The following is a 27,311-nucleotide window of genomic DNA, read 5'->3' on the forward strand; positions in this document are numbered from 1 at the left end:
ACAGGTCACAAACACAGTGCTGATTCTTGGACCTTGTCCACATCTTAAATTTGTACCAGTGTTGTTTTTCATCAAATGGGTTCCAAAAATGAAATACATGTGGTCATTAGCCACAGGCTTACCTGTGGTTGAAGTGAAACACAAGGTACTTATAAAAGGCATACGTGAAGCATAGATCTAAATGCAATGCACCGTCAGCAGAGCAAAGGAAATATCTATTGAAGCAATGCAGAGTGTACAGTGATTCTCAACAACCAAAATAAATGCTTAATGGGTTGTTTCTTTTTAAAGCACTCAAGAAGTGTGGCTGCCATTAGATCTACTCAACTGTAACCTACAAGCTTCTATGCATGAAGTTGTTTTTGTGGATGTATGGGTAGGCAGATTGAAAGGCTTTGCCTAGTTTTTTATGGTTTATTTGGGGGGATATTTTCAAAAGCAACAAGAGAAGATAAGCACCATTGGTTCACTACTGGAGTTTATAGCTGCCATTTGTTATTCTGAAGATTTGCTATTAAATTTTATAGATGCAGATATGTGCAGGCAGCTACGGGACAAACAAAATTCCCACACCTGCATTTCAATAATGTTGGCTAAAATATGGTTCAATTGGTACTTTCAGGACTCTTCAAGTGCAACTTAGTGTCCTGATCTCTAGGTATTGTCTGTGGAGTAGAAGCATATCAAATCAGAAGCTGGAGTTGTATTCTCAAGATCGTACTTGGAATTTGAGTTGTGAATACTTGCAAGCAATGATCAGGATCTAATATATCAAAATAATCACAGAAATTAGCTATATATTGAATATCTTATACTCCATTGCCCTGGCAAGTCCCATGAGCTGAGCGTCGAGATGGATTTTCTAGCCTGCTCTAGGCTAACCTGCTTTGGTGGGGGAGTTGGTCCAAATGATCTCCAGAGGTTCCTTCCAACTCCTACCATTCTGTGAATCTGTGATTCTGTGGTTTTCACAGTTGGAGTGAGCTTAAGGTGTGAGCTACCTGTGACTTTGGAAATGCCTGCTTGTAACCATGTAGCATATATCCAGATCAGGAAAGATGTGTCCATGCTCCCAGAGCTGTGCACCACCACATGCACCTGCTGCCATGCACTGTGCAGATGCTGTCTAGATGCTTGGAATTTGCTGTGAACTGCAGTGCCAGACTGCACACCCTGTCTCCAATGAATACCCAGTCTCCTGTGAACCTTCAAGATATTATTCCTATAGACCCAGTCTCTGTTAAATCTGTGAAATCTTTTAATTTGTTGACCAGAGGCATCTGATGTGAACAAGCAGCACGAGAGGCACTGTGGTAGTGTCCTCTAGCAAAGTGCTAGGAAGGTGCTGCTGGCTTTAGCCAGAAGTCTCCTATGGCCCCATCATACCACAAAACCCTGTGAGGTGCTGTTTTACAAGCAGCAGAAAGTCTGGAGGTCTGCCTATGAAAGGATGGACAGCAAAAGGCACCACTGACACTTCACTGAAATTTTGCTCATTGTGATTTTGTGCTGTCAAGCCCCTGTGTGCTCAGCTTGAAAACTCTTTGCCTTGTTTTGCAGTCATTGCTTTATCTGCTGGTAGGTTAGCTCATCTGATGGGTGCTAAGTTTCTCTGTGGTGCTGAATGTAGCTGGAACCTAATTGTTTTCCTTGACCTCAAAGCTCCTTTGCAGAGAAAGGGAAGTCACTGAGCTGAAAGGTTAGGGCTTGTGTAGTCCTACCTTTACTAGAAGAATTATTTCCTGAATGACAATTTGTAACAGCTGATTAAGAAGTGCCCCTAATTTAGAAGTCCCAAACCAGGAGTGAGCCATGTACCTCCCTTGAGTTACTGCAGCTCTCTCCTGGCCAGAGCGGTTTTAGTCCATTACTCAAAAAGGTACTTTAAGATGGTCCCACAGACATAATATAGTTCAGTTCCATGCTGAATCCTGACTTTTGGGTAGATCCTATGACGCACTGCTGTGCAGAAGACACTTATTGCACTGTGCCATACAAAGTACTTAAGAATAAAGAAGTATCCTATCAGACCAATCCTATATTGTCATGGAGGCAAAAAAGGAAGAAAATAAACTCAGTAATAACCTAGTCATTTTTATTTTGGAGACATGTGGAGCTTTTGATATGGAAAGCTAGGATGACATTATACAGAAGGGATTGTGTTGAGAACCATAGTTATATTTAAAGATGGTGAACTTCATTTAAATACAGAGAGTGTCAATAACAGCAAAAGGAGCAGAGAATAACACATCAATTATCTTTCATCTTAAATTAAGTTCTACTTTTGCAACTTTCTACAGTTGTTAATCCTCATTTAAAGTTTCTCTTAGCCCAGTTTTGGAAAACCCTAGTTAAGCAGAATTTTATAGGTCTGTGATCTATTTAATCCCATTTCTATGTGTCCACATAGAATAGTGGGATTCAGACTGAATTTTTAAATAACATTCAGCATTTTTTTTGTAGTTTAAAATGGTGTAGAGAGAATGGGAATTAAACCAGAGTTCTCATTTAGAAAAGACCATGAAAATATTCATTTTTTTTTTCTTGTAGTACTTTACAAGGTAAACAAACCCATTAAATTTAGGCATAGGAAATATTCCTTTTTCTCTCTATGCATATGCACATGTACACAACTATAAACTGTCATACTTTGAAAAAATCATTGTACCCTATTTTACAAATATTGTATTTTGTGAGATAAGCAGTAACATCATGGACTGAAACTTACTTTTTCATAATGTTCTGTGACTACTGACATGGTTAACAGTATTTTTTCCCACGAACACTTAGTCATGGAGAAACATTGATTCACTGAATTTTCTATCAAAAGTGTGTCTATACACAAGAACGTGTATACATCAAATATGATCTATTTGTGAAAAAAAATCAATCCAAAAGGAAGCATTTGTACTAACAAGGAATATTTGAAGTTTTGTGGAGCAGAACATTTCGATGCTTTGTTCTGAAGTGACTTTCAGCTTGTTTTATATTGTACAATGTTTCAAAGTGAAAAAAAAAAAAGTAAAATGTTAATATTTTATTTGAAGGAAAAATTCCCTTGACCTAAAACAATTATAAAGATGTTCCATGAAAAATGCAAAATTTGCCATTTTATTCCGATTCAAAATGAGAAAGTATGTAATTGCAGAATTCCCAGTGGGAATTACGGCACAGTCCTGCTCTGAGAACATTTCAATGCATAGCAAATGTATGATTCAGTTTTATCATTATGTTCCATCCGTTTTACAGTATGACATATCTATACCAATATATGTGCTATACACTTCTGTAATCTATTATGTACAAGGTGTATGCTCTCTTTCTAGGTGTACAGTGCATGCCTTGTGGTATATAGCGTACGTACATACAGCATCTTAATGTGGGCTGTATGTGGCAGTGGGCAGTGTATGCCATTTACAAACCGATAAATGCACTACATTATGTGGTGGATGTGTTTTATGCAAGTTGCTTGCAATTTCAATGTGCAATGTGCATTTGCGGCAACAACTTCTGTTCAAAAGCCACCCGTGGTAACTCATGGGAACATTCCAGTTGCAGCCTTTAACTAGGACAGGCTTTAGATCATGAGATGTGCAACAGTGCACATGTTAATGTTTGAGACAAGAAATCATCATGCAGACTGCTGAGGATTTGCCAAACTGTGATGGAATCCTACACTGATGGAGAGAACTGGTGTCCTGGCACAATTAAACTGGTGCCTCCACACTGATACCCATTTAGAAAACAGACAGTGACCTGCAACATTGTCTGAAAGCAATGGTCCCTGTAATAACGTTGAGTTGTCTGCTGCTTTGTCAAATTGCTTTAGCCAATTTGAAATGTTTAGATCATGCTAGTTCAGTCTTTTTGCCCTCCCTCTTCAACACTGACAATGCCTATAAAAATGTATAAGCTATGCAAAATGCTATGGCTAGTAACAGAATTTTGAAGTCCTTCAACTAATGAAACAACTCACACTGAAATATTTGATTATTTAAATGTGATAAAGTTATTTTCTTCTCAGATAGAATGAAGCAGCTTTATCTCATGAAGATATTTAAATCTCAAACAAAACAAACAAACAAAAAAATCCGACCTTAGTTTCCACCCCACAGTCCAGCTTAAAAAAATACCTACCACCTTTCAAAATCATTTAGAGATCATGAAGCCATGGAGATGGTCAGAATAGGTAACACACTTGCAAACAAAGTGTTTTGACAATAAAAAACCTACACGTTTCTAAAGAAGTTGGGATTTTTTTAGTAGCAAAACACAGAAATTATTATACTCTTATGTTCCAAAACCACAGTTCTAATCCCTGCAGTGTGCTTTACAAGGTGCTCTAGACCTGCATCTCGTAATTTGGTCATCTATATCTGAATGCACAGCCCTATGCTTGCAGGGAGCTTGTTAGTACCAGAGGAACTGAAGTAGTACAGTGGAAATCACATACTTGCTTCAAGTTTTGTTTCTGTTTCTGAAGACAGGAGGAATGAAAAACTATAAAACATCTGAAGAGTAGTTCAGTCAATCAGATCCATCCAGTGATACATTTTAATACAGAGAAGGTGCTGGCTTTTGCAGAGCAATGATTTGTTGGTAGTGGGAGAAAGGCCAATCTCGTGCTGGTTTTATTGGCTCCAGTGAGACTTTAGTCCAGTGGACTGTAAACTCACTGAAACACAGGTCCTCTGGCAGAGAAGAGTATCCTTGGGAATGTGTTCTTCAGTAGATTTAATGGGATATAGTAACAACAGAAATTGCTGTCTCTGATGGTTTAACTCATTGCCAATAAACTGCATCACAAAGACCTTTTTTATGGGTCAGTGGAATGGATGGGCTTCTGGGCATCTGGTGGGAATTTGAAAGAGGTTTGGAGGATTTGAAAGAGCTTTTGTCCATGGATTATAAACTATGCCTTAAAATGTTTATACTAATTATACCTCTTGTAAGTAGAAAAACAGCCAGGAACATTATCACATATTGAAATTAGTCCAATACTATTTAAATGGAATTTTAATGGATATTTCTCTCAATAACGGGCTTCTTCCCTGAGTTGCCAGTCCTTGTTTTACTCTAGACACATTTTATATTGCAGAGTACAGAAATTATTTCCACTAGTCAGGTACAGGGAATCTTCCACTGTGACTGAGGAATACAGTACATAATTAGGGCTAACCATTTTGTAAGGTCCATATTCTTGAATACCAGATATTGTACACCTTGTTTTAGTAGCTCTTCAGTATGCAAATCCCTACTTTCCAATTCATTATTGCCTTCAGCACTCATTATCTAATCATCTTTCCACACTACACACTGAATGAACAGAAGCATATTTCAAAGCACAGCGTAGAATTTTCCTAATGCCTCTAGCTGAATAAACTTATGTGACTGCCTTCAACAGATCAATAAATGCCTTGCTAAAGAATGGTAGGGGCTTCTGGCAAAAACACAATTAGCAGTGAATGGTAGGCCTGTAATGCAAATAGGCCCTTATCAACTCAACTTTGATTGATTCACCTGATAAGAGAACAAAACATTATAAATTCAAATTATAACTCAAAAATGTCTCCTTATCTGATTTTTCTGTGTATAAACCGTTTAAAGGTCTTTCTTTTAGAACAGGAATGCACAAATTAGAACAAACTGCACTTGAAATTTATATATCATAGTAAAAAGTTACTACTTCAGGTGCAGGGAGTATTTTTGAATTGACACCTAGAAATAGGCTTGCATTCAGTAGGAAAAAAATCTTTACTTTGTGTTTATTTCAAAAATTTTAAGGGGAACAACTTGAAATTGGAGGCCTGTACTTAATGTGTAATCTTTCATTTCCTGTTTAGGCTCCAAAGAAGCACTTGCAAAATGGAATCATTCGTGGATACCAGATAGGTTATCGGGAGTACAGTGCAGGGGGAAATTTCCAGTTCAACATCATCAGTATTGATACCACTGGGGACAGTGAAGTTTATACGCTGAATAACCTGAAAAAATTCACCCAGTATGGCATGGTAGTCCAGGCTTGTAACCGGGCTGGAATAGGACCTTCTTCTCAGGAAATCATCACCACTACTCTTGAGGATGGTAGGTCCTTGGCAAACAGCTATCATGGGACATATTATTATTTCTTTATTTCTATTTACCTTGTTACATTTATTGCTTGGTTAGTGATTATTATAGTGGGAATGATAGAAGACCAGCCTTTACAGGTGTTAGATACAGCAGCCAACTGGATGGGAATAGACTGGCCAATAGGCATGTACAATTTTAATTGCAAGAAATGCGGAATCGTCCAGGTAAATAAATATAACTCTACTAATGTGATATATCCTGCTGTGAATGATATTGAGTAAGACTATGGCTTTCATTAAGAAGGTTATTGCTCTGGTGTTTACATATTTGCAAATGCTGTAGTCTCATCCTAGCTTCGTAGTGATCTCATCCTAGCTTCGTGGTGATCTCATCATAGTTTTGTGATGCTAAGAAGTAAAACTCTGAAAGGTGAACCGATACTGTTAATTTTATTCGCTTTCTTTTGTTTTCAAATGAATTTGCTGTGAAACCTAGACCTCTTGTACTGCACAATACCTTATCTTGTCAGCCTAGAGTTATGTGTGTTTTTTTCAAGTGTATCCAAACTAATGGGAGAAAAATAATTTTTATTTCAGACAAAATTCAGCCTGTCTAATCCAAGGAACAATTTAGATATTTTTTTTTTTTTCAAACTGTGTAAAAAGTACTTCTCAAACAATGAGAGGGAGTCCTCTAGTGGAAAAAGAGAATGATTCCATATCCAAAAAGTGGCCAAATGTTTTAGAGGAGTATAAGAGCAAGTAATAATAATCCTAAAGGATAGTGCAGGTCAGATTTTCAGCTACTGTAAATTGGCATCAGTGTAATGAAGTCAGTGCCAGCTAGGGATTTTTACATGGGGGAAATGACGTAGCACACATCTAAAATTATCAAGAGCTATAGATTTTGAGCCATACACTTCATGGAAGCTGGCATTTTTCATTTACTCTGAATGTTTCTACGACTAAACAGATCACTACAAGACCTCAATAGGCAATATACTCATATATGCATATATTTTTTATTATAATAAATAGTTGGGTTTTTTCCTTCAGAATCTGTCATGCTTCCTTTTCCTGGCAATGTTGTTTTTGGTTTTTTTTTTTTGGCCATTACGCAGTTTTGTGTCCCTCTCAGATGTCATGAGCTTTAAAAACAATGCCAAATGCTAATACTGCTGTATTGCTTTGACACAAAATGGCCAATAGAAAATGCCTTAGATTTAGCTGACTTTTTCCAATTTCTCTAAGTATCAGTGAAAATATTTTATGGACATTTTTTCCAATATATTTTAAAGGAGTGCCTGCTTTCCACCACCACCAATTTTAAAGGGGTATTAGGATCATCGGGAAAGATGAAAATTTGGCTCTAAACTTTAAAAAATATATTTCAATTGCTTAAAGAGTATTCTGCATATTTCAGCACTAGGACACATTTCTTTTTCAAAAAAAAAAAAGCGACAAAAAACCTATTAGAAGGCTAGTCAGCAAGTGGGGAAGCAGTACATCAAAAGTCATTCCAGGGAAACCAGCTGCACTTACAGAAACATGTGGATTGTAGCAAGAATAAAGGTTTCACATTGTTAACAGTATGTAACTGCTAATTAAATAATGGGTGGTGGGTTAGCAATGAAAATTGAAAGGGTAGCTGAAGGGTAAAGCTTGAGTTGTATTGATCGAGTTAAAAATGGTGAATATCTTATTCCAGTGCCCAGTTGCCCTCCAGGAAACGTGCAAGCCACTGCCACATCACCAGAAACCATCTCTATTTCTTGGTCAACATTGGCCAAAGAAACCCTGAACGGGATTCTGCAAGGATTCAGGGTTATCTACTGGGCCAATCTCTTGGATGGAGGTGAGAGAAATTAAGCTGTTACCAAGTAACAAGTCATGTGTGGCCTTTATATCATTTACTCTCTGCTGTGAAGCCATTGTACTTCCTTTCTCTTTGGTTTAAAGAAAGCTTCATCTACTTGCTAAGGAAGCCATTTCCCATAAAGCTTTAACAGATCAGCAGGCATTGCAAAACTGCCTGGAGGGGCCCTCGGGGAAGGCGTCCACTGTGGGTTTGCAACACTCCATAGACCTATCATAGTACCCAAAATGACCTGAACAAATGTCATCTCAGTTACAAAGTCCAGTAGGTTTCTTTTACAGAGAATGGTAGTTTGAACCTAGGACATACCTGCCCAAACCCGTATTTTATTTTAGTTTGTTGGTTTTCTGTTTGCTTAGCTAGTTGCCTACTTGAGAGATTATTTTTTGACAGGATGCATTTCATCTCCATAGCTGAGGGCAGATTTTGGAAAAGACTTGTATTTTCATGGCAGCCTTTTCTGTTGTGCTTACATTTTGTACTCTTAGTGTAATTCCTAGGGAAATAGACTCCTGAGCACAGAACGAGTGAAATGATTGAAGGAGAAATGAGATGCTTTACTAATCTGCAACTTATCACATGATGATAATTTTACATGTGGTCCTTTCTTGTAAATTAAATATTAGTACGTTTGAGAAGTGTGTGCCTTTATTCCTGTTTGCCCTGCTGAATTTTCACAGCTCTAGGGCAACAAGTTGTCTCCCTTCTTTTGCTTTCATCCATCAGGATCATAGTTCCTTCTAACATGCAACTGTCTTGCAAATCCTGACCTCTGTTAGTGTGGCAAGGGGAACTTGGAGTGGAAATGTAACCCAGAAGCCCATTGTTACCACTGGTAATGCTGGAGTCAAAAATATTTGGAAATAAACCACCAATTCCTTTGTATATTTAAAATTAATGACAAAAAGTGTATGAGAGGCATACATAAAAATGTAGACATGACAGACATAAAATTATATGTTTTCAATGCTGCCTGTAGCCTCTGCATCAGATCCTATGTGAATATTGTCTGTGCACATCTAAGCTCCTATGTGATGTCCTACAACATGATGAAAAAAGATAATGTTCACGCAGTGCTTAAAACTGGATTTTCTTCATTTGTTCAGCTTTATTTTCTGCCCTAAATATGTTTAAAGCTTTTTTGCCATATGGGTTGTACTTCTTAGCTTGCTGCAAAAAAAAGATTTATATGAAGTGCATCATCCTTCTGCAAGTAAATCTGATTTTACTCTGTTTAAATCTATTGTTAGTCAGTATTACTGCCAACAAGTGCCTTGCAGCAGCACTTGCTACATATTTTAAAATAAAGGGGACTTTTTCTTGGTTTTCCTTATGAGAAACGGTCTTTCTCAGAACCAGAAAATCTTTATGAAGATAACTGACTTTCTCATTTTTGCTTTAGGAAATGTTTTGCAATAATGTCTTCTGTTATCTATTCCTTATGAAAAAATCTTATTACTGTAGAAATTTTCAATTCTCTTCACTGTATTTAAAGAAATCGGAAAAAAAAAAAAAAAAAAAAGGTTGAAAATTAATGCTTTGAATGGTAAGAAGTCTGGACGCAGAGGAATTTATTTTCATTTATTATAATTTGTTGCTGTTTTATAATAATGAAGCATTACTTGTTTGGTACACTCTTCAATACCCAAGATTTCCACAGCAGATATCAATAACTGTGAGAAGATTGAACTTGGCAATAACTCAATTTTGTTTTTATTCTATAGAGCTAGGAGAGATAAAGAATGTCACTACTACACAGCCATCACTAGAGCTTGATGGCCTGGAAAAATACACCAACTACAGCATTCAGGTGTTGGCTTTTACACGAGCTGGAGATGGAGTGAGAAGTGAACAAATTTTCACCCGCACTAAAGAAGATGGTAAGCAGTAAAACATTTTCCATTCCCACTTTTGCAGAATGTTTGTATGTCTCAGGCTTTCAAAATAGTGCAAATATTGTACACAAACATGCAGAGTGAGATTTCTATCTGTAGGTCTTGAGTTACAAGCACATGGAGAGGAGTATGAACCCATAGCTTTGAAAACAAACTGACTGTTTCCAAGACTCCAGTTCAGGTGGCCCAGAAGTTTGTAGATAACACTAATTATCTGAGCAAGTTTGACTATATTTTTTTCCCAAATACTTCAGGATCTTATTTGAGAATTTTGAGAGGGTTTGTGTTAATTCTTTCAAAGTGATTGAAAATGGGGAAAGGAGGAGAGACTCTTGCCTTTGTTCATAGACCAAAGCATGGAAAATTAAAGTCCTAATGCTGAAAGTTTAAGAAACTTTTAATCACACACAGACACACATGATTTCATAATCACTTTCTTGTAATCTAAACTATGGAAATCACTTCATGTTGCCTCAATAGGATGCCACATAGTGATCTATTTCTCAAGGACTGGAATTTCAAATTCAGGGGCAGGTTTGTCCCTAACTTGTTTAATGCCTTGAAAACCCCATGAGATATACATCTTTAGATCCCTAAACACTTTTGAAAATCTGGATCAAGAATTTTTTGGCAGAAATAAAAATGCGCACAGTCCTGGCAATGAAGTTACTTGAATAAAGTTTGATTGGTAAATTCTCCTGTGAGTTATGCAATGTTTTTTCAAGGAAATTAGTCAATGAAGTTTTCTTTATTACTTTTCCAGTTTACTGGTCATTCATGAATATATGAATATATTTGTCAATATTTTGATTTGTAATGAGATTTACAAAAGTTCCAAGAGAGCAGGTTCAGTAGATTAACTGACTTGATGAATGTCAGGCTGGTTTTTGCCAATAAAAAAAATTACTTGATGAATGTTATTAATTTTTTCCAATAAAATATTAAGGGACTCGTACAAAAATTTACATATATTGTAAGGTTACCTGGCCCCAATTGCAGCTGAATCCAGGGGATGAAGTATAAATGAAAATTGGACTTATAAAATTTTCTCTTACATTATCAAATGAGTTATTTTTTCCTCGTTCTTTTTTTATGTGCTTATTACTTTCCATTACTTCGATCAAAGTTGAATTAACAGCAAAAAAAGTAACTGAATGTCTTATAGCTGAGAAGTGTGAGGAAATCTAGGCATATAGTAATGTTGGCTAATGTAGGTCTACTTCCTGGTCTTGCTAGATGTAGGTATCACTGAGATCCTGCATCAGCTTGCAATAATGGTTCTGTTTAAAACTGTCTCAAGGTACCACACCTAGTCTGAAACAGTCAAGGACCATTTACTCAGCTATAGACTTGTGTGTCTTAAACACTGAATGTTAGATGATTCTAATCCCACCCTAAAGTCCCTTAGCAACTATTTGGACCATCGAAGTCCGGAGTCAGATGCTCTTGAGACACCCAGTGCTTGGAGGTAGATGGTTTTATTTCAAAGAAAAATCTAAAAAGTAAGATAACTCTAAGATCACCTGCTGCATTTTCAAGTTACTTTTTGTCAAGCAGATCCCAGCATGGCAACTTTTCCCTGAGTACTCTCTGAACACAAAGGCTGTCACCCCAGAGCCTTGGGACTGGGACTGAAGCCACCAGGACACAGGGGAATTGTCCCACACTGCTCCAGTGCCTCAGGGACTTGGTCTTGGAGAGATACAGTTCATGTCAGGGGACCTCTGAGGACAGCAAGAATGTGCTTGCTGGTCTATGACTTTGAGCAACCTTGCAGCCTGCTACTTTATGTGTCAGATTGGCCAGCCAGTCCAATGTCGGTGGACAATAAGGAGCATTCTTCCAGAAATGCCTGAAAAGCCACCTGTAGAGACAGCCTCTGGCTCCTGGGTCAGCACTTCATGGCACGTATGCCAGAGAAGTCATAACGGCTGTTTGGGAATGCCGTGCCCTGGCTTCTGTTGAGTTAAACTCTTGACGGGAGCTGCAAGCTACCAAAACTTGCCTAGGTGCAGATGACATCTTGTCTCTATGTGAGGTTCCTTCAGCTTTTGGAATTGATCAGATGGCAGAAGTGGTGCCAGCAGTACCTCTGTCTTTCAGTGGGGACAACAAAAACATGGTGTACTGATCCTGAAAGGTTGCTGACCCCTCACCAAGATCATTCCCCTGCTCTAAAAAGGCTCAGACACATCTCAGCCATAGCTGATATTTACTGAACTTTTCTCCAGTATTTGCAGTGATGAGGACTGCATAGCCCCCCTAAGTATCCTGTACCAGTTAAGGATGCACCATACTGCAACTTCTTTTGCTGCAAAGTGGGTTGAGTACTTCCCTCTGCCCTGCTAACCAGGGAGACCAATGGATAGCTTGCTGCTTTACAACAGTATTTCCTATCTGAAGGGTTACTGTGTCCATTGCTCCCTCCCCTGACACATACACCTTCCATCTCCTGTGACATGTCTCCAGTTTGCAACAGTTCTGAAACATCGGAAGCCCCTGATTTTTTTTTCTTTTTCTCTTAATCTACAACTTCCTAGTTTGCTTCTTCTTAATTCTTTGTGGCTCTTTTGCTCTCTCCTTTTCTGAGATCAGACAGGCCCTGAGACATGGGAAGTACATAGACTCAGACCATGTTTGGCTGCTGTGCAAACGCTCATCTTTCATCTTTAATCCTCCTAGCAGCTCAGCAATAATTCACTCCAAAGCAGCATGACTAGCCTTTTCAGATGTTTTCTGGTCCTCAGAGTGGTTCCACTCATTAATCTTTTGTCCAGAAAACTAAACTGAAAGGTGTTCCAGAAAATACAATTATTTCATTGTATTTCATTTCATTCTAAATTTGAGAGTCATGGATTTGACGGATGGACCACTCGGGGGATAAGGAGTTGGCTGGATGGTCACACTGAAAGAGTTGTGGTCAACAGCTCGATGTCCAAGTGGAGACCAGTGACGAGTGGTGTTCCTTGGGGGTCAGTATTGGGACCAGCACTGTTTAACATCTTTGTCAGCGACATGGACAGTGGGACTGAGTGCACCTTCAGCAAGTTTGCCAACAACACCAAGTTGTGTGATGCTGCTGACACATTGGAGGGAATGGAGGCCATCCAGAGAGACCTTGATAGGCTTGAGACTGGGGCCTGTGCAAACCTCATGAAGTTCAACAAGGCCAAGTGCAAGGTCCTGCACCTGGGTTGGGGCAACCCCTGGTATCAATACAGGCTGGACAATGAGCGGATTTAGAGCAGCCCTGTGGAGAAGGACTTTGGGTGCTGGTTGATGAAAAACTGAATATGATCCAGCAGTGTGCGCTCGCAGCCCGGAAAGCCAATTGCATCCTGGGCTGCATCAAGAGAAGCATGGCCAGCAGGTCAAGGAAGGTGATTCTCCCCCTCTACTCTGTGCTGCTGTGACACCACCTGCAGTACTGTGTCCAGCTCTGGGGCCCCCAGCACAGGAAAGACATGGAGCTGCTCAAGTGGGTCCAGAGGAGGGCCATGATAATGACCAGGGAGCTGGAGCACCTCCTCTGTGAGGACAGGCTGAGAGAGTCGGGGTTGTTCAGCCTGAAGAGGAGAAGGCTCCAGTGAGACCTTATAGCGGCATTACCGCACTTAAAGGGGGCCTGCAGGAAAGGTGGGGAGGGACTCTTGATCAGGGAGTGTGGTGATAGGATGAGGGGTAAGAGTTTCAAACTGAAAGAGGGAAGATTTGGATTAGACTTAGATTAGATATTAGGAAGAAATTCTTCACTGTGAGGGTCGTGAGGCACTGGCACAGGTTGCCCAGAGCAGTTGTGGCTGCCCCCTCCTTGGCAGTTTTCAAGGTGAGGTTGGATGGGGCTTTGAGCAACCTGGTCTGGTGGAAGGTGTCCCTGCCCATGGCAGGGGGGGTTGAAACTAGGTGATCTTTAAGTTCCCTTGCAACCCAAAGCGTTCTATGATTCTATGATTCATGTTTCGCTTCAGCTACACAACTTTTTATTAAGGGTAGTAAAGGTTTAGAGTGGAATATATAAAGGCCTAAAGTTAAACATAAACTAAAACCGAAGTCCTGGATCTAGACATTCTTAAGGCTATGGAAGTTAAATGGGAAAAGAGCATGCACGTTGCCAAACTATATGCATCGGACAGGTGCCTCATTCCTCAGAAGAACAGACATTTCTTCTGTAACTTTCTAAGGAAAATTCTCCTGTAGGGGATTATTCAGTAGGACTAATTTCAGTGCACCTAAAAGATCCTGCCCTAAATTCAGTTTGTGAAACAAAAATAATTGCAAACTTAACAGAGCTTAGATCTGGAAACCTTGTATCTCTGCTCCCAGACCTTCTCTGGCTGAAACTGTGACGAAAGATATTCCACCCTCCTTTAATAAAATCTGTAAATTTGAGATATTTCTAAATGACTGCCAAGCCCTCCACATCGTTATTACTATGAAGCCATATCACATCATTAATTTCTTTTTCTTTTTTCGTTTCTTTTACTTGAGGGGAAACTTTTCTTTGTGAAATCAATCATGCAGCATGTTCTACTGCTGCTGTGGAAAGGCAGATCATGGCCTCCTGTCGCTTCTCTGTTGGTGTTCAGCTAGAGACATCAGGCCAAAATTTCTTTAGCAGACTTGAAATCTCCAGTGTGGCAAAATAAGAGTAACCCAGGGAGTGAAACTGTCAGCCTGAATGACATAAGTTGATGGTTTGATTTCTTGTAATGTTTGATACTGATTTTAGACACCAGAGGTCAGACACTGCTGCTGATCAGCTTAGGAAATGGGAACAGCTCTAGCAAATAATATGAAATGAGCTTTCCTTTCAACGTGATCATAGGTATGGGTTTTGTCTAGCTTTTTTCCCCCATTAGCCTTCGGAAAAAGAAACTGCTCTTTTTGAAGTTCCTCCTGGCAGAAAAACAAGCCAAGCACGAAATGTCCAATTTTTAAGAATCCATTGTAGTTTTGTCCCTTACCCTTTCCACTTCACAGTTTCTAATAAGCTGCTTGTTCTCTTCACTTGAGGACTTAATTTACTAAATCATTAAAAATTAAAGTAGTTCTTCAAATTCTCTTCCTTGCTGTGTTCAAAGTACTGTTTCAAAAGCTACTCCATTTTATAGCAATGGGGGCGTGTGACAAATTCCCTCCGTTTCTTCACTGCAAGTGTGATATGAGAAAACTATAGTTGAAACAACGAATTTGCTCCCCATACAAGCCCGACACATGGCACAGCAGCTCGGCCAGTAACAGTGCCTCTGACCTTGGGCAGAACTGGCCAGCAGGGGACTCAGCCCCCAGAGCACCCTCTCAAGGAAACCTTCCTGCAGTTGGCAATTTGGCTGCTTTTTACTGAGCGTCTGGCAGAGGTTGCTTCTGTGGTTTCTGTGGTGCAGGAGGATGCATGTTTCTCTCTTGTAGCAGTCTCTTTTGAGAAAATGTGTTCTTATGCACAGAAAGCTGTTTGTATATGACAGGAGACTTTGCTCGGTGCAGCAGTGCTGTCTTTCCAGCTCTCCTCTGCCAGAGAGGTCAGCATTCAGAGCAAGAGGAAAGCTGCAGCAAGAGAGAAGCAGGGACTAGCTTCAGGGAGGAAGGAGGAATAACACTAAACCCCTTTGCCAGCCGCATTGTAAGGCTCTTCCTCAATCCAGAGAGTTTTTCCTGCTCTCCTTTCTCTCTCTGGATACCAAGATTCCTGGCAATTGGTGTGAGAGAGATGGATGTACAGACACCATCCGACAAAGCTTTGTATTTGTTCTAAAATGAATAAGCGTATATCCAATCAACTGCACAAGCTCAGTACTCTTTGGAGCAGAGCTCTGCTTGGGCTTGTTCAACTGATGAGGATGGCTGTGCTGTTCATCACCTTGGTGCTCCCTTAATGACCCCTTAATGCATTTATTTCTATTGTCAGAGATCTCCAGTTTTGTCTTTTTGACTGAGAGAAAAAGGTACAGAATGATAAATGATCCCCTTGCGAAACTGGCAAATTCGATAGAAATGGTGTGATTAATATGAGGACAGTTCAGAGTGAAATGAGGGTGGACACCACATGTGAAGGTATTTTGGCTAGCATATGTCTAAATTGTAGGTAAGATATCTACATGAACAAAGGCACTACCAGCAGCAGTCAGGAGTTATTTTTTGTGTTTCATAAATGTAAGAGTCAATAGGATAGTCCTGTGTAGTTCAGAATTAAAAACCTGTTAGAGAGCAGGGTTCAGTTTTCTGATATATTGGTGATATCGTTCTTAAATGCACCGTACTCTGTGCATTTGCCTCCCTGCTGTTCAGTACTGTGAAGAAAAATGGTGATAATCTCTCTGCTTATGAAAAGGGGAATAAGAAAGTTCCTGGAGCTCCTCCCCACTATCTGGCACATCTAAATGCCGTTTCCCGGACTAGTCATATCAGTATAATTGCCTTCTCTGCGTTAGCATTCCACTTGCACTGTCAAGAATACAAAGTGTTCTGCTCCACATGAAAGCAGCATGCTATTTCCGTGTCTTTCAAAGCCTTGCTAGCTGGAGAATGAGGCCATCTTTGATCTTAAATTTGCCAAATCTTCTCCCTGGAAGGTTGCAAAGTTGGCTAGAAGCAGTCCTCAGCATCTCTGTGCTCAGCCCTTGTTGTCCGCCAGGTTCTTACCATTATTTTACCCCTGCTGACCATGGAAAAAAGAAACTATTGTATTGTGCATATTTAGCTTGTCTTTGCTAGGATCTGTGGGAATCAGTGTGCTAAATAAAGATCCGTGGAGAATTCAATAAGCCAGCCCAGGTGTCCTGATACTGCTGTCTCGTAATGACTGAAGCTAGTAAGACTATGTGATGTAACAGCAATGAGAGAAAATACCTTCAGTTAGCATAGCAAGACTGGAGTCTTTCCTCTCTAAGACAGGGCAGGCACTGCATTCCCCTCCCACAACTTCTTCAGATACTCAAGGAACTTATGTTTATTAACAAATGTTTCAGTTAATGCTGAGCTAACTCATAATAGTCTTATTTAGGTCCAGGAGATGAGTTTGAACAATGACTTTACTCTCTGGACCGAGGACAGTGGGGGTCTGTAAGCATCAGATGACAGCCTGTAGATTTCTTGCTAAGTAAAAAAGAAATGTGAACATTTAGTCCTCACCAGCCATTTCCACATGCACAACCCAGCAAACAAAGACAATGTATCAAAATAAGGAGTAATAAATCAATATTCAGAATAATTTTGGCACTACTGCAAAAACTTTTGCCTGATTCCAGCCCCTCCACAATGAGGTGGAGGGGTCCTTGGATTAGAAATTTGACTGTACAGCTTTCTGACTTTCTTTCTAGCCAGTTGTTCTGCTGGTCTATATACCAGACAGTAATACAGCAGTTCAATGACAAGTAATGTTTTACACATATGTCTATTGACTGGAAAATGCTAGATGAATTCTGAGTTAATCCCTCAACAGTTGGCAGCCGTGACCAATTAGCATCAGAACCTGTCCCTATAGATCACACCCTAATTTAACAATAAATTACTTTAACCTCAGACGTCTATTTGCAGTGATTTCCAGAAAACATTACTAACCGTAAAGGAATCCTCCTGTGGGTTAAGTAATTACCCTGGAGAGCTAGCTTTCACTCTTCAGCAGCGGGAGCGAGTAGCATTTCTAATGAGCTGGGTATAAATACCAAGTTGAATGCTGTCAAGCATCAATATTTACTCTGCATTGGATAGAAATGCTAACTGAATTAGCCCTTTGCAGCGAGGGGCTGGGTTTGCATACAATTATAATCATGACATTCTCACTTGATGCCTTATTAGCTTTCTCAACACCTTACAAATAGAAAATGTATATTTGGAAATGTTGCACTGAGCGGTGCCTGTCAGTTTTCTTACATCTTCCAGTAGCACCTGTACAGGTATAAAATTGAAGTTCTTCTTGTATGCTTTTTACAACCTGAAGTAGCTAGCCACAAAGCTAAGCAAATTTAGACCCGAAGCTGTCTAGCTTCTCTTTATAGGCAAAGTTTTGTACCACCATAATATCTCCACACTTAAATGAGGTAGAACAAAGATTAAGGATCCATCTATGAAGCAAGCTGGACAAGGATTTTTCCATCTGTATTGCACAATAAGTTTTTGTGTGAAAGTAAAAAAAGCTGATCAAGCATTGCAATGGCAATTTCACTGGAAATTCTAACATTTCAGTTGTTTTGCCTGAAATTAGATGAAAATATTAAATTCCTCATGAACTAAAAGCTCTGTAGAGAACAGAGTTCATCAAACTGTTTCATTTTGTCTTTAATACCATATGCAATAATTTCCAATACAACGTATATATTTTAATAATTTAACATGAATATTCACCACATGCAGTTTTAAAATATATTTGAAATTATTTATTTTTGTAATTTAAAATAAATTTTAAAATATTTTCCTGTTCAAAAAAGGTGAGTTTTTTCCGAAAACTTTAGAACAATTTATTCTGATGTTAAATGTAGCCTTTGCTATTTTTTTAAGTACAAACTTATGTGTATGTGATATTCTAGTGTGCAGGAATTTTTTGTCATTAATATAGACAGTGTTTCCAAAGTTGGAGAACACTGTACCGTGTAACATGTGTTTGAAAAATAGCATAGGCTTGTGAAATTAAAGCCTTTCTCAAATGCAAGCATGTGAAGAGGTACAGTTAAGATTGTGTATTAGGAAGAAGTTCTTCACTGTGAGAGTGGTGAGGCAGTGGAACAGGTTGCCCAGAGAAGCTGTGGCTGCCCCCTCCCTGGCAGTGTTCAAGGCCAGGCTGGATGGGGCTCGGAGCAACCTGGTATAGTGGGAGGTGTCCCTGCCCTTGGCAGGGGGGTTGGAACGAGATGATCCTTACCGAATGGTCTCTTCCAACCCAAACCATTCTATGATTCTATGCACCAAGACTGTACATTTCCTGGCTGAAGTTTTATCCATATAGTTTTAGAGAGGTATATTTTCTCTTTTTCTGTGGCAGTTTTCGATGGCTTATATAGATCACTGCTATAATTAGCAAAATAGATATGTGTTCATATACAGCAGTACCAGATAGAGGTCTGAGCTATTTGCGGGCAAGACTAGGGATAAGGATACTGTGTGGCCATGTGTCTGCTCACACTTCATGCCCCTGGCTAGACCTGGGACATGTCAGGCAGTGCTAACTGCATGAGACTACAGCTCATCTGCTCTCCATTAAATTCACAACTGCAGTGTGTATGTCCATTAAACTGTTCACATGCATATTATTTATAGTGTGAGCAATAATTTGGCATGGGTATGTGCTCAAAATTGACAGTTTATAATAATACATTGTTAGGCAATTTCACTGGCTGCAGCCAACATATAGTCATGCATGCAGGCTGGGGGTCATATTTCATAAAAGTTTAACCATCAGTGGCAGCTTCTGGTTTGGGGCACTCTGAAGCAGAGCCTCTCCCCACTTAGGGACTGGGGCACAGCATTCCATACCCTCTCCCCTGGCATGGGCAGCATGAAAGTCTCTTCCTAACACAGGGTGTCCTTCTCATTCCACAGGGGCAGGGTTGCTAAAGCGGCACGCTTCCCTTTTGCTTTTTAATCTCTGTCACGCTGGGATGACTGAGTGCCTGCCTTGGGCCACTCTAACACATCTTGATTTTCCAGTTCCAGGTCCTCCCGCTGGTGTTAAAGCAGCTGCGGCTTCGGCCTCCACCGTCTTCGTCTCCTGGCTCCCTCCCCTTAAGCTGAACGGCATCATTCGAAAATACACAGTCTTCTGCTCACACCCCTACCCAACAGTAAGTCCCACAGGGTGACCACAGATGGGCAGCACTGACTTGCAGGGCTGAAACAGTGTGTTTGCAGATACTCAGTCCTGGATGTTCTCCTCGCCACTTGCTTTCCTGCCATTTGTTCACCCTAAGCAAGGGTAAAGGGGGATCCTGGGGCTATGTGGATGACTGAGATTTAGTTTTGTTTTTTCCCACCTATCAAACTTTTGCACTGTTTAAAACCTGTTGCAGAGCACTGACTCACAAATCATTTCAAAACTCACAGTTGAAGTTGAGTATCTTTTTTTCTTTTTTTTAGAAGGTACTCTGCTACCTTTCACAGGGCCAGCCCTGGTGTAGCTGGAGGCATGTATTTGTGTACCCATACTTAGATGTCTTTTCATCTAAGTTCCTGCCTTTTTGGCTTGAGTATTCATGTGTGAAGGAACAGAATGACTTATGAACAAACACATTTGCTTGTGAATAAAATTATTTATGCCTGGAGTATTTGTCCACTCTAGGTCTACAAGCTGTTACTTGCTGAGAAAGTGACAAGAGAAAAATTGAATTGAGTATCAGGTATCTTTCTCCTTCTCTGAGTCACAAAGGAATCCAGCTATCTTTAATTGCTCTTTGTAAAGGCACATGCATATTTTTTTTTAATGTACATTGAAACCAGTAGTTATTTAGTTTTTATCCAAGATTTTGATTTAATTTTGGAACAGGACTTCCCATCAAAGGTAGCATTGCAATTAGCAAAATGCAATCTTAGTTGAATAGACAAAGAAAATATTGTTTCAGAAGTAATAGGAGTTTGACAGGGACATTTCTAAAAGTGCCTCAGGCTTGTTTTCAAAGCTGGCTGAGAGAGAGAGAGGCCTGAGGGTATGTCTGAATGGAACTGTAACCCACACTTCCGGCAAGCGAACTAATTCTGCAGGTAGTCAAGGGGACACAGGGCAAAACACACATGTCCATTGATGGTTGTGCTTAAACTTATGCATCCTACTATAACCAGGATTTATTAGTCACGTCCAAAGCTAAGGGTTGGAGAGCTTTGCTTCATTTACGTTTTGGGACTACTGACTCCTAACTCCATTAATTAAATAATTGTATCTATGCAAACCAAACTAATCTTGAGCATACTGTTTAAATGTAAACTAGCCAGAGACTTTTCCATCATGGTTCGTACATTTCTATGGCACACAGTGGGTTAAAGCAGTCGGAGTTTAGAAAACTGGACTTTGCCGTTAGGGCTGTGGTTCAAGTGCGGACCAAGCGCTTCTCTGGGGCGTTGGAGAGAACACCAGGTGGTGCTGCTGGCTCTTGCTAGTTACCATACACAAAGCTGCAGTGTCTCTTCCTGAGGCTTTGCTAGCAACAATTTTTTGTATGTTTACATCACTAGGATTTTTTTTTCTCTAATACGCAGTTCTTTCATATGTAAAATTATTTTTTTAAAGCTGCTTGTTGTGTGGTTACTTTTCAAAGTACCTCAGTGATGGACAATGACAAGAATAGTTACTTTTTTTTCTGATCTTGGCCTGTACTGAATTTTACTGCTGTATTTTTGTGGTGTTCATTATGGCCTGATGTGGTGGTGTCACTGTATACCTTAGCCTGAAGTAGAGGCACCTGGAGGTGTTTGTTTTCTGTTAATTGTTAATGTGTACATGTATAATTACCCTGTTGTTACCGGTGTGCATGAAGGGGTATATGTGTGTGTGTACACACAAATATATATATATGTACATATATATATGAACATAAATATGTACAACAAGTATCTGACAGGACAGTCCCTGTACCTCTTCTCACTAGTGTTTTGTACATCAACAAGAATGGGGCTTACAGAGCAGGTCTTCAGTATCAATCCTGTGTGGTGAATGAGGCAGGAGATTCCAGAAGCCAAGTTGGGCACCTTTAAATAAGTGTAAGACATCAGGACACGTTTAATTTAGGATGCACTCCCCTGGCTTTATTTCTAACAAGATGCTTTGTTATATTTTATTCTTAAAAGGATTGTGAAATAAAAAGGTATTTTGTTCAGAGCTAGCTTTGCCGTTAAACAAGCCTGCTGCAGAGGTGCTTGAATGCCAACACTGCTGGGCAGATATGGTCTATATATCACAAGGAAGTTCCTGTATGATTCACTGTTGGCAGAGACAAGTAGTTGACAGAGAAAGAGGTCTTAAATTAGGGTGAGGAGAGAAATAAATAGAAGACCTATATCTTTATCATCTCTTCTGCCACCATAAGTTGCAAGTGCTGTAGTTGGAAGAGCCATAAAAACTTTCTGAACAGACTTCTTCCTTCAGTCAAAGCCCTGGTTACAAAATAACTTTGCTAAAAGTCTGATATTTAAGCAGAAAGGCAAACTCATCATTTAAGCATCAGTGAGGGAAAAAGAAAAGAACATTGGTAAAGGTAAACTTATGGGAAGACTGTATATTACAATCAGTATGTGTTTGCTGAGAACAAGTCAATGCAGTACACTTTAGATGCTTAGGCTAACAAGACAGTCCTTTACACAAGAATGCTGCTTTGGTATTTAAGTCCCCAATAGGAAAACTAATTAACAGTGTTGGTTGTACTGTGCACATTTTTATTACAAAGCACAACCCTCATATGACCCCGACATATTAATAAGATGAAGATTTGCTGCTTCTTGCACAGTGTAGTTTGCTCTGCAAGGGCAGAAGCTTTTAAAACTTCTGCTGCCCCTGTACAGAAAGATGCAGTCATTTAATTTTTATATATTTTGAGTCCTAAGGACAATATTTGCCTGGGATGTTTCGAGCCACAAATATTATTGATGTGTGAATAGGCATTATTAGGCAGAACTTTCTCTTTTTTATTCTGCAAATATATTAAAAAATACAGAAATATGATTTAATGGGTCCTTCATTCTTCAAACATAAGAAACAAAATATACCAGAATGTAAGTTAAAGAAATTATCCTCTGTGCTAACTTGCAACCCACATTCCCAGTTCCTGACCCAACTTGACTCCTTGTAGGAGCTGGTTTCAACTCTACCTGAAATGATCCCATGGTGGCCAGCTTGCTTGTAAGTGTGCTTATCTCCAGCATTCTGGCAGGATGCTCATCACAGTCATTCTGCCCAGGCCTCAGGGAAGCAACACACAGTGCTATCAGCTGCAGCACAGGCTGCCATCCCATCCTGTCAGGCAGCCTTTCCCAGTAGTGCCATAGACATTGCAGATGGTTTGAATACTAGCAAAGAAGCTAGAGTGGTTCAGTTTCTACTCGGCTGTGGGGGGAGCTGCTTTAGGTGGCTGCGCCAACCCCTGCTGCTTTGGGTTGTAGATGTGTATTGCCAAGGCTTTTAAAAGGGCAAGAGAAAATGAGATTTAGGTGATTTCTGAAAAAAAAAAAAGGTTCCACCAACCTCTTATTGCATTCAGGTCAATACACTACACAAGGAGGAATCAATGGCATTAGATAAAATATTATTTATATGGCAGAAAATGCCCAGAAAATGTCATTGTGACACAAAGCACGCAATGGCTAGCCAACCTAGGAAACCGTAATCTCAGAATAGGTGAAAAGCAACACAGAAGGCAGACAGGAGAATGAAGGTTAAGAGGTGCAGCAAGGGCTGAGAGAGCATTAGAATTGACAAGGAAAACAGAGAGAGAAGACTTATAGGCTAACTATATCATTTGGGTGTCAACAAACAGTATGTCATCACTCAATAAGAAATACACATATTAAAATCTATTTTGATTTGTTGATTAGAAAAGAGCGAATACAAAGTCCTGCATCTGGGATAGAATGTGATCAGAAGCCTCCCGTGAGTGCCATCACCTTTCAAATACAACCAAGAGTAGCATCACAATGACGTCAGCACCCTCAGATGCATCCTAACTGGTACCATGAGTTTATGTATGTCTAATTAAGTGATTCTTAAGTGCTCCCTAATTCAGTTTCCTTCTACTGTGAGTACAGCTTCACTCCCAAATACTCTTCAAGAAGGTTCAGAGACCTGGAGGCCTGAGCGAAAACCTTAACAGTGAAAACTGAAGCAAAAAAAGGCATTGAGTACATTAGCTCTTTCCAAATTCATTTCCACTATGTACCCTGCCTCATTGAGCAATGGGCCTAAACTCCCCTTGATCTTCCTTTTACTGAAATATACTTAAAGAAAACCTTCTTGATTTTGTCCTTCACAAAAAAAATTGTGTTTGACTCCAATCAGGATCTACAAGTTCATCCATCCTGGCCTCTGTCGTGCTTGCTCAACTTTCCATACATTGCAAAAGAACATTCTTGTTTTCTGAGGAGGTTGTCCTTGAAGATTATCCAGCTGTCCTGAGCTCCTTTGCCCTTTGTGACAGTTTCCCATAGGATTACTGCTCTCAGGGTCTTGAACTCCAGTCTTATGGTCACAAGAGCCAAAGTTGTCATAGACCTTCACATCTTCAACCAGTTTTTCCTTGTTTGTGAGCAACAGATTCAACACAGCCTTTCCACTAGTCAGTTCATTGATCACCTCCCTAGGAAATGGTCTTCAGTACTCTCCAAAATTTTTCTAGGTTGTTTCCTTCCAGTCTTACTGCCTTTCCAGCAGTTGTCAATGTCGTAAAAGTCACCTGCAAGTACCAAGATGTGCGCTTGTGAGGCTTTCTTCAGAAAGCTTACTTAAAGATGGCTTCATCTGCATCCTCCTCTTGATCAGGTCTGTAGCAGACACCTACTGCAACACTACAAGTGTCTGTCGTCTGATCCTTACCCACAAGCTCTCTACTGGTTTGTCACCTGCCCCAGGGCAGCACTCCATGCATTCAAGAAACTCCTTTACACAAATTGGAAAACCTTCTTCATACCTTCCTACACATCTTTCTTGAAGGTGCTGCATGCCTCCATTGCAGAACACCAGGCATGAATGCTATCCTACCATGTCACCATAATCCCAATGAGACTGTAGCTCTGCAACTACACAGACTTCCAATTACTGTTCTCTAATTTATGTGCATTGATGTATAAGCACTGGAGATGGATCTAAATTGTGCTGATCTTACAGGGGAAAAGTGAGATCCTCTTCTATAATGTTATCTCCTAAACACATCTGCTTTGCCCCTTTGTGCCCTTGCTTCTCTATTATGGTAACTCTCCCCTACCACACCTAGTTTAAAGCCCTCATCACCAGGTTAGCAAGCCTCTTTGCAAAGATGCTCTTGCTGCACTTTGTCAGATATATCCCATTCCTGCTTAGTAGCTCTCCTCATTCCTTGAGGTCCTGCAGTCATAAAAGACAAAGCCCTGACTGCTAGACCAACCCTGCAACATCAATTGACTCACTTCTTGAGCCTTCTCCCTCATCAGAAGGTTTGAGGTGACACCACCTGGGTCCTCTGCTCTTCACTCTTATCTCCTGAACTCTGTTGTGACTCTTGCTATGACTCATGTTGCCCCTGCCAGTATGGGTCCCCACAAGGAAAGCAGCAAGGGAAAGCAGTCCAAGGGCTGGATGAGCCTTGGCAATATCTCTACACATCTCAGATCTTAAAGCCTGCCAAGAAGAAAAGTTCCCAAGATATTAGGTCAGGTTGGTGGATTGGTGGCCACACCCCCTGCAGGAGTGAATCTCCAGTAACCATCACATGACTTTTTCCTTTTGTGTGACACTAGGTTAAGGCTTAGATGGCTCTAATGAATCACCTCATGGGTCTTGTTTGTTCTTACCAGTGCCCAGGGCATTATACATGTTCTGAATTTGCAGATCTGCAAGTGGAGCAGGAGTCTTTTTCCTGTTGTCAGAAGCCACAACTTCCAGCCTTCTAATATCCTGACTGCCACCTTTCGCTACCTGCTTGAGCATGTTCTTCTGCTGTCCCTCTTTCTTTGTGTTGTGTGACTTGAGGTCTTGTCACCACATGCAGTCTTGAGCGGAGTTGCTGGACCCCTCTGCATACCTTCTGTGATAACTCAAGTGGCAATGGCTCTACCAGTCAGCAGTGCTCTGGCTTCCCCCACTCACAAACATGTCCCTTCTTGCAAGACTATGAGCCTATTCAAGCTTTCCCCATCGAAGCACTCATCATTTAGCTTGTGAGAACTTTTACTGCCACATGCTCCCGCTGTCCACACCACCCCCACAGTAAAGGGAAGTGTGGCACAGGTGTATGCCATGCTGGGGGACACTTCCACTGATGCAGCCTGTTCCTGTCTAAACAGACTAGACTGGCTTCTCCACAGCTGGCAATGATCTCCATTTTGCAAAGGTGCATATAACTGTTTAGCTTTATGTGTGTGTGTGCAGTGTACGGTTTCTCCATCAGAAAAGCTACATTACCCAAACTATAATCATTATGGCTTTCTTTTGAAAAGCTGTGTTCTCTTGGGCATGACGTTCAATAAACATGTTGTTAATACCAAACCAAACCCACAACTGTTCAGCACATTACAGGAGGGATTGTGATTCTTAAATGTGAATTCCCTTGCCTTTGATTAGTTTTCTGAATGCTCAGCAGTCATGTCTCTGCCAGACTTTTAAAGCTCTTTCTGTTTGACACTAAGTCTCTTACTGTACAGTACGAAGTGAATTTCCATGGAGCAGTGCCACCTCTGTGAAGCTGCTCCCCAAAGCCCCTGAACCAAACTGTGATCAACTCCACAGTAAAACTCTATTTGAGGGAGACTTCAGATTGCATTTCTTTTTCCAGCACGCGTACCCAAAGACTGGCAAATATGACAAGAAGCTTGCAAAGCATCCAGGTACAAATTTAAAAGCCTATTTTTCTGTTAAGAAGAACTGGTTTATCCTCTGGTCTTGAAGCCTGGCATGTTAGTTGATCAAGCTGTTATTAGTTGTGGGATTATGCAAAGAGATATGATTTGTCCTTTAAACCCACCTTGACTGAGATCCCAAATGACCAGAAGCCTGGAGGACTGGAAGGAGAAGGAATACCAGAGCAAGATGCTGTTGAACTAGATGAATGGAGTGAGGATGTTCCTGCAAAGATCTCAGATGATGCTGTTATAATAGGAATATTAGCTGGATTAACTGGATGACAAACAAGAACACATAGAAGACCCCAATGCTGTAATAGGATTGATGAATAGGAGTCATCTCATAGTGCAAACCCTAGAGTCAGCCCCAGGTACCTGGCAGTGTCCTGTGTCTGAAAGAAGCTTTGAAAACTGTAATCTACGATTCTGGATTTCCCCAAAGTATTTAGAAAGATACAAAAGCTGAAAGCCCAGCAAAGACACATCTTGGCCTGGAAATATTTCTGTGAAACAGCTGGTTTTGGAAGATGGGGGAGATGAACAGATATGAAGTAATAATGAAGGAGAAGGAAATGAACTTATATTTAGCCAAAAAGCAAGTCAACTTACTTGAAAATGTAATTGATATTGGAAACTGACCAACATCTGTAACTGTTTGGGGCAGACGATTACTGATCATTTTGGTATACTTGTTTTTTTCTGTGAGAAACATACTCTTAAGCCTGTTAAGCTTATATGTTTGTTTCATTTTTTGCTTTTGGATTAAACCCACTAAAAAAAAAAAATTACGTGGTTTAACCTGCTGTCAAATTAAACAACAGGTGTATGATGTCTGCACAAGACACCGTTGCCATCTACGTTCTGTCTGCTCAGTCTTGTGATAGGAGAACCAGCAGCAGCAGCAGCAGCAATAGCAGCAGTAGTGACCAGATTATTCATCTATTTCTTACATCTCTATGCATGTTTTTC

General features: G+C 40.2%; 1 protein-coding gene across 2 annotated transcripts in view; it reads left to right on the top strand.

The window, feature by feature from the left end:
- The window catches only part of DSCAM (DS cell adhesion molecule), a 405,653-nt gene that overhangs the window by 306,651 nt on the left and 71,691 nt on the right, over positions 1–27,311 (top strand). For both annotated transcript variants that reach the window (XM_086481614.1, XM_086481606.1), the window contains exons 16-19: positions 5,844–6,084; positions 7,780–7,926; positions 9,672–9,827; positions 19,482–19,615. In XM_086481614.1, coding sequence (XP_086337740.1) covers positions 5,844–6,084; positions 7,780–7,926; positions 9,672–9,827; positions 19,482–19,615 — 678 coding nt within the window. The remainder of the gene's footprint in view (positions 1–5,843; positions 6,085–7,779; positions 7,927–9,671; positions 9,828–19,481; positions 19,616–27,311) is intronic.

This window comes from Leptosomus discolor, chromosome 1 (genome assembly GCF_034619465.1).
Source record: "Leptosomus discolor isolate bLepDis1 chromosome 1, bLepDis1.hap2, whole genome shotgun sequence".
NCBI lineage: Eukaryota > Metazoa > Chordata > Aves > Leptosomiformes > Leptosomidae > Leptosomus > Leptosomus discolor.